This window comes from Notolepis coatsorum (genome assembly GCF_963971535.1).
Source record: "Notolepis coatsorum genome assembly, chromosome: 9".
Classification (NCBI taxonomy): domain Eukaryota; kingdom Metazoa; phylum Chordata; class Actinopteri; order Aulopiformes; family Paralepididae; genus Notolepis; species Notolepis coatsorum.
Window position 1 is genome coordinate 8,209,059 of NC_140173.1, and position 18,983 is coordinate 8,228,041.

Below are 18,983 nucleotides of genomic sequence, written 5' to 3' on the forward strand. Positions count from 1 at the left end.
AGACCTGTAATGAACACATCTGTAATTCTTTGTAATGTAATGTGGGGACAGTGGCGCGTCTGCCGCTGTGACGGGAGTGATGTCGCGGGGGGGTGGCGGGGGGGGGGGGGGGGGGGGTGGCGGGGGGGGCGGGGGGGTGGCGGAGCCACGCGGAGAGAGAGCGCTCACCCTTTAGCCTGCTTTGCCATTTTATAATGTTGTTCCCTCAGCCGGCTCTTGATTAAACTTAAACACATCTACATCTCCATCTCTCTCTCTCTCTCTCTCTCTCTCTCTCTCTCTCTCTCTCTCTCTCTCTCTCTCTCTCTCTCTCTCTCTCTCTCTCTCCCATTAGAGTACCTGCATCGAATGGAGACAGAGGAGGCCCAGGAAATGTCCCAGATGGCAGCAGGTAAAAGAAGGACAGAGCGGATGCCTGTGTGATTGAACCTCGAGACCACAAAGTATATATACTGTTAAAATAGCCCCAAAACGATAGCGCCTCAGGATCGTCACCTCATAGGTAATTTGGGTTCTGCTGAATGGGAGATGTGGTGAATGATGGATGTTTGCTGGTGTGTACCCCCCCCCCCCCCCCCCCACCAGGCAGGGACAGCCCCCCTGCCAACGACATGTCCGAGGAGGCGGAGGAGGCCATGGCCGTCCCAGAAGACCTGTCTGCTGGCTCCACCCACCAGCAGAATAACCGGGGAGACAAAGGTATGGTCCAGCAGCTCTCAATGTACTGCCCCCTCCTCCACTGCTAAACACCAGTAATTGATATCAAGTTTAAAAATCTATGAATAAATAAATACACGGATAATTAATTAATTAATTAAAAAGAAAAAAAAATATATATAGATAAATAAATAGCATAATTGAAGATTCTAAACTCATTCATGTGGGTCCAATAATTCCCAGTTTGAGGTTTGAGTAGCCCTCGATCACATGCACCAGCGATGAGTAATAATAATAATATATACTATAATAATATAATAATGGATTTAGGAGTGACAAAAATAAACAAATTAATGAATAAAAACAAAGAAAGAAAGAAACATATAAATACAAAAAAAATACATATATGTTGTCAAAAAAGAGAATCCAACATCAGAATAAAGTGGCTTTAAAGGTAATGTCATATCAAAACTAAAGCACATGTTCTAGGATATCTCAATAACTTAATCCTATGGACATCAAGTGGGGGGTATTTTGTGATTCAAATCCCAAGGAAAAATCAATTTACAGCTGCAGAGAGATGCATTTAGGTCATTGGCAGGAAAGGTTAAAAAAATTAAATCTTTGATCCATGGCATGTTAATGATAAGCCGAATCTTAAGGAATAGCTAATGTGGCCTTGATTTGAGCTTGTGAACATTAAGCCAGGGAATATCATGACAGTAATAAGGATGAGGCCTACTGGGGCGGGGACGGGGGGTCACATCTTTTGCCATATAATTTATTTTTCAACTCTCTGAACACGGGTGGTAGGCGCACAGCATGTCAGACACCAGGAATTGTTTAAGACGGGAGCTTTCGCACAATTATTATCTGTCAAAAAGGCTCCCGTGTTCTACATGACAGCAAGAGGAATCAGACGTGATATACAGCACATCATGCAGTCATTATGTGTTATGTTGCTTGACACACGCACACAGTCTCTGCACGAGAAAATCAGTTTGTGAGTTCGCTCAGAAACACTGTATTGTGGATCGACGACACCGTGGGTCATCATTGTGAAAATTACTCCATGCAATCTTTGCAGATCGGTTAAGACTGGCTTGTGAAAACTTGACCATCCTCTCTCTCTCTCTCTCTCTCTGAGTGTTTTTCATTATGACAAAGATAGTCTGTGAAGAAGCGCGTTGAAGCTGCACACACAGTCAGAAGTATAAGGTGTCTGAGGAAACTGAAATAGGATGTTTCCTCAGAAGAGTGACTTGCCATCAGACGGTTTCAACACTCCTGGAGAGATAAAGTGTTCAGGAACAAAGCTAACATCAGCGCAGCGCATCACTGCACCACATAGGTCACACACCTGCATACACGCGTGTGCGCGCACACACACACACACACACACACACACACACACACACACACACACACACACACACACACACACACACACGCACGCACGCACGCACACACACACACACACACACACACACATACATACACGTGCGCACACACACACACACACACGCACCACACACATACACACGCAAAAGGTTATGCATATACTTACGCATACACCCCCCTGTCTTAACAACAGTTGAGCTCTAACACAACACTTGATCTCAGAGTTCTCCACAACCAGTATGCTCAGTGCCATTTACGCTATCTAGTTCATTTTGTGACAACATACTAATTCAAGCGCCAGTCAGCATGTGGTCTTGACTGGGGATAAGTTATTATTTCCAGGGTTCATTGTACATATAAACACACTCAAGGCTTTCTCTATAACTGGCTTCCTCTAGTAATATGTCATAGGCATTTTTTGTGTAATGGGAGGATTAACTAGTTAGGGAATAGTTAAGTTAAGTTAAACCTGCATTAGATAATGTCTTCTAATTTAAATTGTAGTATTCTAACAAAGAAAAATCATAAAAGATTGTCACGAATGATGAGTAGGGTAATGTGAAACCGTTTCAGTAACCAACATTGAATCCAATACTGAGGGATTCTGAAAGTTCTGTGTGGCTCTGGCTTCCGGCCAGTCAAGGAAGTTGTCAGGGAAAAGCCTGTACCTCATTGGCTGCCACGGTTGTCAGTGATACTCATGTGAGAGGCTAGTGCAGAGAAGCATGGTGTATGAAAACAATGCAGAACAGCAACAATAAGGTATGAGAACAGCTTATTTTGCAATTTGTTTTTATTTCAATTTTTTAAACCTCTTAAGTCCTAAATTGTGGGGCGCTGGAATGGGGGGTTCAAGGTCAGCAGTAGGTGCCACATTTAAGTGCCTCACCATAAGAAAGCTGGGACCCTAAGGAATCGTTAGAGATGCCACTCAACACTGTCAATCTAGATCTTTAATCTATTAATGTGTATTAACCATTACGTTTTGAATCTTGTCTATTCAAATTGTGATATTTGTGTGGAGGGGCTTGGCACATTATGTGATGGTTTATTGATTGCCATTCCAATGCTCAATTCAACCTTTGCAATGTCCTGCCTTCGAGCGCAGATTGGCCAGTACTAGCTTAGCAATGGTCAGGATTGCCAGATGTACAATAATTTTTACCTCTGTCCGATATACAATCAATAATTCCAAAAAAGCCTAAATGTATGATCATTTTGCCATTTCAGTAAGATAATAAATCCTACTTTGTGATTCGTTTTAGAGTAATTTGGTGAATTTGCTTCCCGTGGCTGGTTCAGGATCAGTCTGCATACATGCTATGTTCTTGCCACAAATTTCTATAATTTTTATGTTTCTGGCAAACAGTTGTGGCGACATTCTGGGTGGCGATAATCTTGTGATTGGGTAGCACCATGCCATGGTCCCCTGCTTACTGCCTGGCTGGCATTGCATTGTCACTACGCAGCAGAAGCTTGGATTTATCTCATGTGCTGGGGTTCTACAGCATGCCTCAGTGGTCTGTCCAAATGACAGATTTGACGCAATCGCCGCGAGGCCATGTACAGCTAGTGATGGTTGGTACAGAGTGATAAACGTCTGGTGTTTGCTATGTAGAACGGACCCGAGCAGATCTGCCAGGCTGAACATGCTTCAGAGCTGCCAGACAGGCACCTTGTGCTGACAGAGCATAGCACAACATGTAGACCTACGACTTCTTCCCCAAGGGGATCAATAAAGGAATATCTTATCTCATCCTATGCAATATTGGCAGTCATATTTCACCAGGAAGGCTCTGAAGGTGTTTAATAGTCCAAAGGCTTACAAATACTTGTAGTGTTTGCTAAGGTGATCAGGTCCAAGGTGAGTTGTACTCTCGTATTCCTCTGCCGCTACAATTTACACTTAGCCTAGAAGTGTCGCAAATCCGTCTGCTCTCGTCTCTCGAGGAAAATGAATGGGTTATCTTTGGCTTGAACGTCTTACCATAACGACTTCTCTCTGCTAAGGCAGGAGATTTTGAATTTACACACTGGGCCAATAGCTTAGCATTGCAGCTCAGGATGTCACTCAGCTCCAGTGCATTCTCGTAGTGGGAGGCGTAACAAAATGTCAACGTCCTTTAGAGTTATTTAGTGGTAGCGATGTAGCTCTTCCAATTAGGCTAGTTAACAAAACATATAATCCTCCTGTACATCACTTTACCTCTCACCCCGAATGCATGCAGGTATAAATAGCATCTTTGTAATTCATGCACAATACTTGGCCCAAGACTGAATGGACTAGCATAAATTGTATTGTTGAGGGTGAGAGGTCAAGGGACATGCCATTTCACGAAAATGTGCTTGACTTTTACTCTAAATAACTGTCAAACTAAATTGATGTGTGCTGTTGTAGAACAGCTGTGCAGTTTTCGGATGTGTGAGATAAATCACCATTGTTTTTTGGTGAAATGCCCCTTTAACCCATTTCCCGGTGAGCTGGAAATATACCACGCCATGGCTGGTATCTCCGGGTTCCTCAAGACGAGCTGTAGTTTCATATGATACCACTACCTTCCCGCTAGCCCACCAAATACAGCCAATCGATTGGACATATTTGTGTGCATCTGACCATGATCGTGGATCACCTGCTCTATTGCAAGTTAATCAGACCCACAGCAGCTTTAACTAAATGCTTGAAATGTTCACCCTAGATTCTGTGATCCTATTTATAAAAAAATAAAAAATATATAATATATATATATATATATATATATATATATATATATATATATATATATATATATATATATATATATATATATATATATATCCAAATTTGAGAAGAAAAAGAAGAGGCATATTTGAAGGGGTAGGAAGGTGGGTGGGTTGAACAGTAGTTTTGTGATTTTGTATGTCTAGCGTGTGTGTGTGCGTGTGTGCGTGTGTGCGTGTGTGCGTGTGTGCGTGTGTGCGTGTGTGCGTGTGTGCACACATGTGCTTAATGTCTGTCTACATGTGTGTGTATGTAAGTATGTGTGTAACGGAGGAGAGAGCTAGATAGACAGAGGAAGAGAGAGAGATGAGGGGGAAGTGACTGTTATATCTATGCATCGCTGGCTCTATGATAAGCCCCCAAATGCATCAGAGAGTTATAATTATCGCCCGGGACGGTGTTCTGTGCAGGGCCCTGTAGTGCAAACACACAGGTGGGGAGGACTGTGTCTGGGAGCCTCAACGTATTAGATGCCTCACAAGCCAACTTGTTCTAGGCAGTGAATTTTCTCTTCACTTTCTGGCTGTTAAAACAGGTTTGTACCCATACACTCCTCAATAGAGACCCAGGAAGTGGTCAAATCACTCTTCACTCTTCACAAAATAAAATTGAATATCATCACTCACTACATTTCTTTTGTACATTCCCTAAATGTATTTACTGTGACAAAAGATATTGCACCCTGTCAATTAAAATGGAAAAGAAACGTCACAGACGGATTCAAATCGACTTTGATGTTATAATATCTCGGTGAGACTGTTTCTCTTCCGCTTTAACTGAATCATAAGGTGCTGTTAAAAAACGCAAATGCTTCTTTAAATAATAATACATTTTAATATAAGCGTGAGGGAAAAGCACAGTCTGTTCCTGGTGCTCTCCTTATCGACCGTGAGTCACGTTGGAGTGCGGCGTCAGTGTGGTTTAACACATGTGGTTCCAATGCCTTTTGCACACTGGGCTATTTCCAGGCAGCGAGAGCCTTCAACAGGAACCTCCAACAGGCACCGTGGCTTTAACCCTTTCACTACCCCATTACCAAAGGGTTAACCCTTTCACTGCGACAATATAGAAGCTTAACCCTTTCACTGCCACACGAGAAATGGTTAACCCTTTCACAACCACTCTACAGAAGGTTAACCCTTTCACTGCCACACGACAAAGGGTTAACCCTTTCACAACCACACTACAGAAGGCTCAGAAGGTTGAATGAATGAATGAATGAAAACTTTATTTAACAGATTGCAGAATGGGTACAATACAGTACGGCTCAATACAATTGTTAAGGGGATGCAGAACAGAGAAAGACGTTTGTCTTGTTTACATCAGGGTCCCCCATTTTCAATTCATAGTGACATTTATGACATACTCAACATGCATGACATTTATGGCATAGGGACATACATGACATACAGGTATATAGTACTGTTACATTTGTGACATATATGATATGCAAATATACAGTGTTACCCATAGATCCTGACAGAGTATATACATATGATGGGGAGGAGATTGTACATTAGGAGGGGGTGGGGGGGGGGGTTTGGACATTTACGGTGGTTAACCCTTTCTTTTTTAAAACTTTGACCAGTCAGCTGGTTCTTTTAGCGTTTATCGCTTTTTCATCGCATTCATACTTGGTCAAGTTCGACCGACAGAAGCAGGCTGAAAGGGTTCAGATGGGGGGGAAGACACTCTGGGAAAGGCACGGCTGCCGTCCGGGATTCGAACGCGCTCAGCCCCAGATCCGTGACGAGCACGGTTGTCCACGGCGCTGAAATAGCACTTGCGGTACGTGGTGAGCTACTGGAGCTCCCCTGGTTAACCCTTTCACTACCAACCATCTGTAGTGTGGTAGTGAAAGGTTCATTTTCTGTAGCGTGGTAGTGAAAGGGTTAACATACAGTACATGCTACCTTACTGCCTACATATTCTCCACCTCTGATCAGGGCAGCTCGCCTATGTCTTGCTGCTGTATACATTAGAGCTGCACTGTGCCCCTGTGTCACTTTCCCCTCAGTTCCAATTGGTAAAAAAAAGGTACATAGGTCAATTATTTAGGGACAATTATTTGAAAATGAGGCAGTGTGAACCAAATGTAAGCCTAGAAGATAGTAAATAACACAGTGCAACTGTAAGAAACTGTAGCTTTCTATCGTCAAACAGTGTTCCAGATGAACCAATTTCCTCTGAGGACAGTTTGTTCATTCAAATAATACCGTAGAATGTCTTTTATTTCAAGGTTCAAAGTCCCCAACAGAAACTACATAGTGTATGCTTCAAAGTGCTTGTGATACATTCATGTCATTTTTCCTCAGCACTCAGATAATCAATTAAGATCTTATCTACATTCAAAGCGTGGCATTTAGACGTGTCTTTTTGTTTCTTGCTTCCCAAAACGGGTAAAGTCAGGATGTGCGACCATGACCAAACATGATATAAAGTAAAAGCTCTTCTTCCTATATTCCCAGTTTAGTCATGACTTCCCCATATCCCTGCAGGGCTGGTTCCCTCTGCCACGCAGGGGTCAGGGCTGCCTGGTTCAGCTTAGCTTGCTGAGGGAGGAACACCACTACAGGCTCAATACACACCACTGACATCTCCAGTCCAATCAACCAAGAGATTAAATACATTTAGGTATATTTACTTTCTTTGGAAATATATGTAGGTATGACGTCTACAATGGGTTTTTTTAAACTTTTTTTGTTCATACAATACAGAAAAAGGTTGCGATTCTGTCAGGTATTATTATTATTATTATTATTATTATTATTATTATTATTATTATTATTATTATTATTATTATTATTATTATTATTATTATTATTATTATTATTATTATTATTATTATTATTATTATTATTATTATTATTATTATTATTATTATTATTATTATTATTATTATTATTATTATTATTATTATTATTATTATTATTATTATTATTATTATTATTATTATTATTATTATTATTTAATATTTTTCACTTTAATTATACAACCTCCACCAATCAGCATAAATATAATAATGATACTCATAAGCATTAGGTAAGGCCTCAGGCCTCAGCTAGAATCTCTATTCATACATACATTTTGTTTCTGTAGCGGCTTGGCCTGTTGATGGAGATGGATGAAAGTGTAATGCCAATTCCTGCCTGCTGTTCTCTCAATGAAAAATCCCAGTGACATTTTGTTTTGATATATTGTGAAGCATGGCCTTCATCTGTTTTTAATGATTTTTTTGCCATTTCTGGAACACACCCTGTGGTTGGTGTTCCTCTTATTTGATATGCTCAGCAAAGAGCAACAAGTTTGTGTAAATAAATAAAGAAGTGGGAACAGGCGATGGACGACAACTAAAAACGGTGTTATAATGCTGTGGAGTGGCTGATGTAAATGGATCTTATCGATAGTATCCAAGGTTGGATGACTTCTGTTTGTGTGAATGTTCGATGAGACAACGGCAGAAGACCGCATTAACACCGTGTGACCCCCGCCTTTCACCCATACTCTGAGCCAAGCGTTCATTAAGGGAGGAGGACGAGCCTGTATGTCCTCTTAGTGTCCGTGAGTGAAAACAAACCTCCTGCCAAACAAGAAGCTGTTTCAGTTACAGGGTTTTACAATTCCCTGTCTGTTCTTCCCTTTCTGTCACTTCTCCATAATTCTTGGTATTTCAGTTAGACAGGCCCTGCTTTCTGAAGCTTCCCCTTTTCCCTTAGATTCCTATGTTTCATGATGTCCTCTTCTTCCTCTTCGGTTGTACAAACAGAGGTAGGGAAATGGGGAAATCAGGCTGCCAACACAACAAGCAAACCACAGGCTAGTAGTTGTGGGACATGCGAGATGAGTTACGTTACCGTAAACTTCGCCTGAAACAACAAGAGTTTGCAAGTGGAGGGGGAGGGGGGTAGAGGGTATGTAATACATGAAGCAGAACAGTCAAATTACAGTTAAAAGGCTGGGTGACAGTTGCAGGTGTGTGTGTAAACAACTCCTTAAAATGTAAATGAGTCCTTAAAAGTAGTGAGGGGGATCAATTTGTCCATTTTCAAAGTTTTTTGCATCTCGTTCATGACTGAAGAGGTGGAAAGAGGACTGAAATATATTAGGCTACTCAAGTGAAGGTACTGTTCATTTTGTGCTGGTCTCTGAGAATTCCCAAAGCACCAAGTAAAATAGTAGCGTGCTTAAAAAGTACTCAAAGTACTTTTGAGTTACTTTTGAATGAAAACCATTAGGGAAATTAATAAATAAAGTTTTTAGCGAAACATTTTGGCGTGGTCTTTGCAAATATTTAGATGGGTTTTTTATTGTGTTTGCGTGTGTGTGTGTCTCTGCATGTGCTTTTGTGTATGTATGCGTGAGTGTGTACTTTTGTGTGTGTGTGTGTGTGTGTGAGAGAGAGAGAGAGAGAGAGAGAGAGAGAGAGAGTGTGTGTGTTTTTGTGTGTATGTGTGAGTCTATAATATAACTATTTTGTGTGTGTGTGTGTGTGTTTATCGTGCTCTTTTAGTCTGATACACACCGCGCTGTCATCCCTATGGTTTCCTGTTTCCTGTTTATCATTCGCTTCACAGAAAGGGTTAATGGTGTGAGATGCTCTGTGTATTTCCTCTTGAACCCAGAGAGATGCTCTCCACATACAAATCCTTAACAACATTTGTTTTTCTCCGATAGAAAAAAACAATATCAACTTGTCAAATTAGTTTCAAAGCCAAGCTTTATGTGCATATAGACTATTTGATATTCAGTGTGTTTGGTAATTGATACTTATTTAGATAGTGCTCAGTGTAAAAACTGTAAATGTAATGATGTGTCAGTTAACATTAAACTTTTAACGTTTTTGATATAATATCACTATCCAGTGTTGTAGTGAGGATTATTGTTTTTTTAAGGCCATCATAGACTGTTATGATGTTGTGTAAACTATCAGCATATAGTTGTCATTCCAAAGCCATAATAATATTGTTGTTTTACCAGTATCATATTACTAGCTAATGTAGGTAACCGTAATGAATGTAGGTAACTGTAATGCAAGTACATTCAGACTACCATAATAATTCCAATACATTGAAGATAAAAGAATAGTATGACGCTGATAATGGTGATTAGTATCTATTAGGCTATTCGTGCTCAAAGTGAACCCATTGCAAATGTCATCATGTGAATTTCTTAATGTTTAGCGTTATAGCTGATGATTCCACTTGTAACTCCTATAACTTGACTCTGACAATAAACCAGCAAATAGAAAGATACACCAACAATCGTTCTCCCTAAACCCCTAATTGGAATGTGACAACACATCATCTACATACAGTATCATATTCTATCCAGAACCACATGCTCGTGTTCTAAACAGTGGCCCCCTGCCCTCTCTTCCAGCCTGTAACATTAAAGTTGAGGCTCGCAGTGATGAGGAGAATGGTCTCTCCTGTGAGATGAATGGCGAGGAGGAGGAGGAGGAGTGTGCGGAAGACTTGCGCGTCATGCTCGATGCCTCGGGGGCCAAAGTGAGCGGCTCCCAGGGAGGCCCCGACGCCAAGGCCTTCTCGACGGCCGGGGGCATCCGCCTGCCCAACGGGAAGCTCAAGTGTGATATCTGTGGGATAGTTTGCATTGGCCCAAATGTGCTGATGGTGCACAAGCGAAGCCACACTGGTAAGCCATCTGTGACATTCATCACCTTTACACCCATTTTCACTGTCAGCTGGGTAGAGTCTTGGAGGAAAATGCCGGCGTTGTGAAGTCTTAGCCCCGTCGCGTCATGTTAGCCTGTTGTACGAGGAGTGTTTGCAGGTGGTGCTTTCCTTTGCGACCGCCGCTGGCAGCAACACAGTTCAAATGTATGTTCAAAAGTCGTCGAGAGACGTCAGCTCGTAATTCCATCATGGCTAAAACTTCGTTGGACACCTTTCATTATGTGGTGATGAACTTCCTTATTTACATGACTTCCTTTTCCTTGTTTACAAAGAAGTTGTTCAAGTGGAGAGAGGTGGCAGGAGGTGCGATCTCCAATTCTCTCTGAAATTGATTCTGAGGGGTCATTTAACACATGATAAATAACTTACGGTCAATAGTTTACTGTAAGTCTCTGGAACATGTTTTAGATGCATTTTGTTGTTGGGGATAGTTGGAGTCATTGTTAGCTACTGGAGACGGACAAAAAGAAACTCTGTAACGTCGGTATTTTCCTGTAAAGCTTGTACTCATAATTTTTTCTTTATTTCTTTTTTACAAGTTATTATAACATTTATTTTCATAGCCTGTTATATATGAGACCAGTCCTAAGGAAGTCAATAGCCTCTGGGGTGATTCAATATTGTGAATGGTAGCTTTTCTCAAAATCAAGATTACATTTCCCATGAACCCGTTGCTTCCTGTTGCAAAAAGAGTTAGAGGTGCGAGATTCTGGATGTCTGTTGTGGCCCCTCCCCTTTAGGCAGTAGCAGCAGTTTGTATTGTGCTCTCACTGTTTGTAGTGCAAGTTGTTTGCTATTGTCTTATTCCCAAAGAAATGTATCCTTACATACAGTATATACCAAAGTTGACATTTTGCATTAAAGTAGAAATGTTTAGTATTACATGCTTATCTAACAGTCTTCTCTTAAAATGTTTCAAATCCATAATATATCTTAAATATACCAGTTGTGATGAATTCATATTAAAACTAAACTGTAGAATTTCTCAATAAACTGCGGGTTCAGGTAGAAAGGCTAGTTAATTGGGCGGTCTCATTGAGCACTAGTTGTATTGGCTTCATATAAACACTCCTCTATGGTGCGTGAAATAATCTTTGAGAATGCCATTCAGAATTATTATTGTTCTCGAAATTATTCAGAACGATCACATGTGACAAGCAACAGTATATATAATAGCGGATCAATTTGTTGTGTGATAAGATAATAAAAAAAATAGACACATTTAGTCCCAAAACATGCCATTGGTTTGAGAAACAGGATATCTGCAGCAATTAAATGGAATCTCCACAAAACTGCCATAATTACCAGACTATTAAAAGTTTTTCAAATTTCTAAATTGATATTCTATTGTAATGAGCCACAAACCAGTGGTGGGGAACACTTTTGAAAAAGGCACTTAACTGCCAAGCTTTATAAACTAATGAAACCCAAAATGGAAGAAAGGAACACTAGACTAATGTAAATGCAAAAGAATGTATAATAAAAGATATAATGAAGTGCCTCCTATTTAAATAGAAAATATTCTGTGGGTCGTCTTTGCTCCTGAAATGCATTTTTAATGAGTTTCCTTTTTTATATATTTTTGCTGCTTCACTGGTGGTGACTCTTATTTTATAGAAAAAGAGAGAAAGAAAGCCACATTAAAACGTTCACACAGAATGCCACAACACTCGGGCGAGGCTGTATATTGGTTTATTCCAGAGGCGCTGATCAGGAAGACTGGCTTTCAACACAAAGTGTTTCCTTCGCTTTATTCAAATGAGGCTGAATTTGCATTGTGATGCGCCGCTCTTATTTTAGCGACGAAGAAGAGGGAAAAATGAGATTTTCAGATCAAATTGACCCAGGCAATGGAGCATCACGGAACTGGCAGGCTGAGTCTGAGAGGCTCTTGTTCGATCAGATCGCTATAAGCTCAGCGTGGCGGAGGGGGGAAGGGAGGGGAGGGGGGGAAGGGAGGGGAGAGGAGGAGGGGGGGGGGGGGGTCGGCACGGGGAGACGGTGTGTCACTCTGCTGTGAAAGACTCCCCCGGTGCTGTTTGATTGGCCCGGGGGCCCCTGAGTTCCTCCATCATCCAGCGTGTCACCGCGCCTGAGAGTCTTGTAGTACAGTGACCCCACTTTCCGCCCCTCTTTTTTTTGCATCCCACATATAGAATTAAGACCAAGGCTTTGAGCTGTTGCTGTCAGTCGGCAGAGGGGCTAAGAGGTTGAGTTTAGGGGGAAATCAGGGTAAATTCTTCTCGCAACAAAGATATTGTACTATTTAATACAGCAAAATATATTTGGTGTTTTGGGTTCCAAAAAGAAAAGCATGTGTATCTCTTTGTTCTACGGTATACTTTCTTAAGTAAACGAGGCAGGGTAATACAAACTTCGATATTTCCTGCCCCTACCCCAAAGGACATTATTATTCATTATTGCAATAAGCAATTAATTGCACATTATGCAAATTATTTTTATGCACAACTTATTTTTGACATTAAATAGACCAATAACTCTGTTTAAGGGCCTTCATTTTGACCCAATAGTTCTAATAGCATTTAGATATATTTCTATGCATTGCATCTGCTCCTCTACAATGAATTGTGTGTGTGTGTGTGTGTGTGTGTGTGTGTGTGTGTGTGTGTGTGTGTCTTGATCTTGTGTTTAGGAGAACGTCCGTTCCAGTGCAGCCAGTGTGGAGCCTCGTTCACCCAGAAGGGGAACCTGCTGCGCCACATCAAGCTCCACTCGGGGGAGAAGCCCTTCAAGTGTCACCTTTGCAGCTACGCCTGTCGCAGGAGAGACGCCCTCACCGGTCACCTACGCACCCATTCCGGTGAGCACGCACTCTGTCCAGGAGACGGGCTGTAGATAAAGCCTGAAGTGTTTTGCATTAAAGTTTCACACTCCGCTGTGAAAGACTCCCCCGGTGCCGAGTTCCTCCATCATCCAGCGTGTCGACGTGTCTTGTAGGACAATGAGCCCACTTTTTTCATCTTGAGTTTCATCAAGAGGTTGAGTTTAGGGGGCAATTAGGGTAACGGAATTTTTCTCGCAAACTAAAATATTGTACTATTTAATAGGTTTTATTGTCTTCAAGCTAAGCATAAAGCCACTATGTATTCCAGAGGTTTCTTGTTGATGAAGTTGTAGGTTCGTCACTATAGTATACTCTCACACATATACATAGCAATTTTACATCTCGAAACAATGATACTTAATAAGAGGGCTGTTACTGTATATATACAGTGTATATATATATATATATAGTATCGGTAACTCAATGTTGATACTAGTCTTTTCATTGCACATCACTGCTCTTCTCACTGAGTGTGTTTGTTGCATTGTAGTTGGAAAACCTCACAAGTGTGCTTACTGTGGGCGGAGCTACAAGCAGCGGAGCTCTCTGGAGGAGCACAAGGAGCGGTGTCACAACTACCTCCAGTGCATGGGTCTGCAGAACCCCATCTACACAGGTTGGTTCCTCTCAGGACACACGTCTCACCACCACCTACACTGATGACCTACTTTAGACTCAACGCAGGACTCGCTATGCGTGCGACATCAGTGCACCCAGTCGACAATGTTGCAATTAAAAAAGGCTTCAACAGGTCAGACTAAATTCATGTCACTTTATCTATAGAGTAAATATATATATATAATCTTTATTTTCTGTTTTTTATATGAGCACTTGCTCATACAGAACCTCTCAAATAATTCTGAGTACTTACAAAAATGACGGGTGATTTTCATTGTTCTCAACTTTTCTGTTCTAAAAATGTTAATTGTCATGTCCAGAATGTACTCTTGCATACTAAATTAAATGAATTAATTAGTCATAGGCCAGGCTGTAATTAAATACTGACAGATACTTTCTGCCGAGCGCTGGTGTGATGTGTGCTATGAAAGGTCAAGGTCAAACCTGGGAGATACATTGATGCTCTATCAGCAGATATTCTTTACATTTATGAGCTGCACATAGGAGAGCAGCCCGCTACTGCTCTGTGAGAAGAGCACTATCAGCCATGCGTTATCATCTAGAAGATGAAGGGCGGGAGTTCATTATTTTGAACCGACAAAAATTCAACATGACTCTGAAATCTACCTTTTTGTCTTGCTTTCCAGTAGTAAAGGAAGAAAGCAACCACAGTGAGCAGAGGGAAGACTTAAGCCAGATGGGATCTGACAGAGCTTTGGTGCTAGACAGACTAGCTAATAATGTAGCCAAACGTAAGAGCACTATGCCACAGAAGTTTGTGGGTAGGTTGAAGTCTGCTTCCTTTTGTATATATCCAAGACTGTTGTTTGCTTAGCTGAAATTGAAGTGCAATTGATCCTGTGAAACTATGATGGTGAACCTATGAAATGTGTTTTACGGATGTGCATTCTCCTCCCTGGGTCTGCAGAATGCATGCAGTGAAGTAATAAAACAGCCTATTAATACAGATCAACCTCATCTCCATTTATGCCTGCAACTGCTTCTTTAGATTGTTTTATATGATAATTTCAATAAAAAAAGGCAATTAAAATGAATAGCTTCAATTGAATTACATTAACCCTATAGATCAAATATAAATTAATTTGAGGATATAACTAACCATTTCCCCCCCTCTTTTTAAGTTAGGGTTAGGGATATTGCAAATATTACAACATATTACATAAGTAGTTGCCAATAACAATAAGTAATATTATGGTTATGGCTCAACCATACAGGATAACGGGTATCACATCAAATTGAGAAAGTCACTTCAGAAGTTTGAGTTGAGTGTGACCTTCATATCCCATCTCTCTCTGGCCCTCAGGTGAGAAACGTCTTTCGGATCTCTCCTTCGAGGGAGGGGCAGGGGGGCTCATCCAGCCCCATGTTATCGACCAGGCCATCAACAGCGCCATCAGTTACCTCGGTGCCGAGTCTCTGCGGCCTCTGGTGCAGACCTCCCCGGCCTCCTCCTCGGACGTGGCCCTCGGCTCCATGTTCCCTCTCCACAAGCCCCTGTCCGACGGCCACGTGGGGCCCGGCCACAGCCTCTCGGCCAAGGACAACGCGGCCGAGAACCTCCTGCTGCTCTCCAAGTCCAAGTCGGCCAGCGAGAAGGACGGCTCCCCGAGCCACAGCGGCCACGACTCCACAGACACAGAGAGCAACGAGGAGCGGCCGTCTGGGGGCTCGTCCTCCGGTCTCATTTACCTGACCAACCACATCACCTCGGGGGTGCGAAACGGCGTGCCATCCCTGGTGAAGGAGGAGCAGCAGAGGCAGTACGAGGCCCTCCGGGTCAGCATGGAGATGGCCTCCGAGGGCTTCAAGGTGGTAACCGGGGACGGGGAGCAGGTGAGGGCGTACCGGTGCGAACACTGTCGCGTTCTGTTCCTGGACCACGTCATGTACACCATTCACATGGGCTGCCACGGCTTCAGGGACCCCTTCGAGTGCAACCTCTGTGGCCACCGCAGCCAGGACCGCTATGAGTTCTCCTCTCACATGACGCGGGGGGAGCACCGCTACTGAGGACACAGTCACCCCTCCTTACTCACAGACAGATGGATGCACAGAGGAAAGCAAACAGACATACATGCATACACAGACAGACAGACAGACAGACACACTTGCACACGCGCACACACACACACACACACACACACACACACACACTCACTCTCTCTCTCTCTCTCTCTCTCTCTCTCTCTCGGATGCACACATTTGGTACATTTATATAAATGCATATTGTAAAATACATAGTTGATCTTTGAAATGGTGATTTTTTTATACAAAGAAAAAAAGGCATGTTTGATGAACATATAAAAATAACAAAACTAATTTATTTTTATTTAATATACCATGTTCAGGAGGAAAACATCTACATTCTTTTTTTTGTTGGTAAAAGAAAAGGATTATGGTTAAGTGAAGAGAAAGCAGCGACAGAATTCCAGTGCCTCGGTAGTATTGTGTGCCACATTGTAAGTTTTATGTTGTTTATTTAAATTGAGCACCTGTATAAAGTGTATATACTGTACAGTATATGCCTGTTTCTTTTGATATCCAGACAGCAAAAGTGTGTTTTCTAGTTAAATAAAGACAAGACTCTTACCATCTCTACATTGCAGTATCTATACATTGAATTGTTTGAAATGCAAAAAGAAAATTATAATAAAGAAAATAAACATTTAAAGAAAGAAATTCTCCAAAATGCTTGCAGCGCAGGCAAATACTATTGGATATGGAATACAATTAGTACAATTATAACAATCAATGGCCTAAACCTATTTAGTTTTCATTTTCTCACAGTTTTAAATTGTTGTTCTAATTTTAACAACTCATTATTTATAACAGAAATGCCTGTCTTTTTGTATTTATTACAATGTTTTATGTTTGTCTTGAGAATAGTTATAAAAACTGCACCATTATTGTCCAACTGTATTAAATTAATTTGAGTTTGATTAAAACATGACTGCTGCTGGAAGCTATGTTTGTTAGTCAAATTATATGTTTTCTTGTTCCTTGTTTTTTTTTACCTGATGGCAGAGAATTGTATTGCTTACAATATCAATAAAGGATATTTTACATACACACAAAGAGTGCTAATCTGTGTTGTTCACCATGTAAGTGCGAGATGATCTATAGGCTCGAACATGACTGTTGTTGCAATGCTGGAAGCTGTTTGTTTTTACCAAAATAAAATATATATGTTCTCCTTGTTTTCACCTGATGGCAGATAATTGTGTTACTTACTGAATGAGCCATTTTATGCTTGCAAAATATCAATAAAATATATTTTACATATACACAGAAAGTGTTCATCATGTAAGTGTGATATAATAAGATAGCATATATATTTACACCCAAAAACGAGACATTGCTTTTATCACGTTACATGAACATTAGATTAGATTCAAATGTATTGTCATTATACAGCACAAGTACAGTAATGAAAGGAAGTTTGGCATCTAACCACAGTGCAAATGTAACAGTAAAGTGCGATAGTACAATGTACAGGTGATTAAACTGGAGTATATATATAAATGAGTATTACTGAGTAATAATGCTAATCAGATGTACGGATGTAACTGGATTTCAGTTTACTTCTATAGAGGAATTGTATGCATTGTTTAATGTATTTCCATTAAGGCTGTCAATCGATTGAAATATTTAATCTGATTAATCGCATATTTTTTATCTGTTATATATCATACTGGCCATCGCGTCTCGCTCTTTGCCATTATGAGATATCTCTTATCTCCTAGCACCTACTGTGCTCACGAACAAACAATTGCACTCACATGCACATGACCAGGCCACGCCCCCGCGTCCTGCTATAAGACGCCGGACATGGTCACACTCTACCTTCCTCTTTTTTTGTTTCCAACACGGACGTTGCAGTGCACTTCATGAACTAGTTGTTATGAAACGCAGGGAGAAATTACACAATGTTGGGTTTTCGCCGGAGGTTCACCAGCCCCTGGAATGTTCTCGGCACATCCTAACAGCGTATCGGGCCTGTCCTGGGGTTCCTCATCTCGTGACAGCGGATCGAGGGACATCGCGCAACGGTTAGCAGTCGAGCTACGTCGCGCACAGGTAGGCCTGCGTTGTCAGGCATTGATACTAGCATAAGTAATACTCAGTGATGTACCTGAACGCGTTCAATGAACGATCGTTCATGAACGCGTTCGTATTTTGGGCGAACGTGAACTGAACGTACTGTATATCCGCTAAATGAACGTAATTGAGAAAGCGTTCATTCTCAGCGCTGTGTAACGGAGTTCAAAAGTGCGTTCATTCTCAGCACACTGTTATAACGGCGTTCAAAGATGGGCCAGATTTCATAATGCATTTCAGCCGAAAACCCAGTTAAAACACACTGTAAACAGGCTTAAAAATGATGTGGAAAACCAACCGATCTGGCAACGCGCCTGTCACCCCCTGCTACGTCATCAGACTCATCACAACAACAGAGCAGAACCCGAGAGCTGCGCAGCAGCAGGTCGAGAGCAGCGCTCGCTCAGAGAACTCTACCTCCTCTAATTATAATTAATATAATTATAATGCGTTTGAGCATTTAAAAGAGTTTAACGTTAAAGTCAGTACTGACTCAGACGGAAAGAATCTAACGTTTGTCTGTAAACTGTCCACCCGGTTTGAAGAAGCAAGTCCGCACATCGACGAAGTCGACAGCAAACCTTAAGCTTAAACGGCACATTGAGAATAAGCAAACGTCCTTTTTTATTTTTCGTAATAAAGACAATTCAAGCAAAGTTGTTCCTCATGTTTTTGAAAATATACTGTAGAGATGAAAGCTGCAGCTGCTACTAGTGTGGACTGAATGCGCAGCGGCAAAGTGTTATGGAAATGCCAGTATTCCGATTGCTGTCTGTGGTTCAATATTTTTTACAAATAATAGCTCGCAGCAACATATTGAAAAAAGAACTAACAAAATGGGCCGTTCAATATCTCCTTTATGTTCGAAATGTCAAACAGACCTGGGTAC

General features: G+C 41.3%; 1 protein-coding gene across 1 annotated transcript in view; it reads left to right on the top strand.

The window, feature by feature from the left end:
• Nucleotides 1-17,198, top strand: part of ikzf1 (IKAROS family zinc finger 1 (Ikaros)) — a 22,230-nt gene extending 5,032 nt beyond the window's left edge. Inside the window, 7 exon segments of the mRNA XM_084321423.1 lie at nt 335-391; nt 586-699; nt 10,196-10,471; nt 13,166-13,333; nt 13,848-13,973; nt 14,623-14,757; nt 15,300-17,198. Coding sequence (XP_084177549.1) covers nt 335-391; nt 586-699; nt 10,196-10,471; nt 13,166-13,333; nt 13,848-13,973; nt 14,623-14,757; nt 15,300-16,006 — 1,583 coding nt within the window. The 3' untranslated portion in view covers nt 16,007-17,198.
• The last annotated feature ends 1,785 nt before the right edge of the window (nt 17,199-18,983 follow it).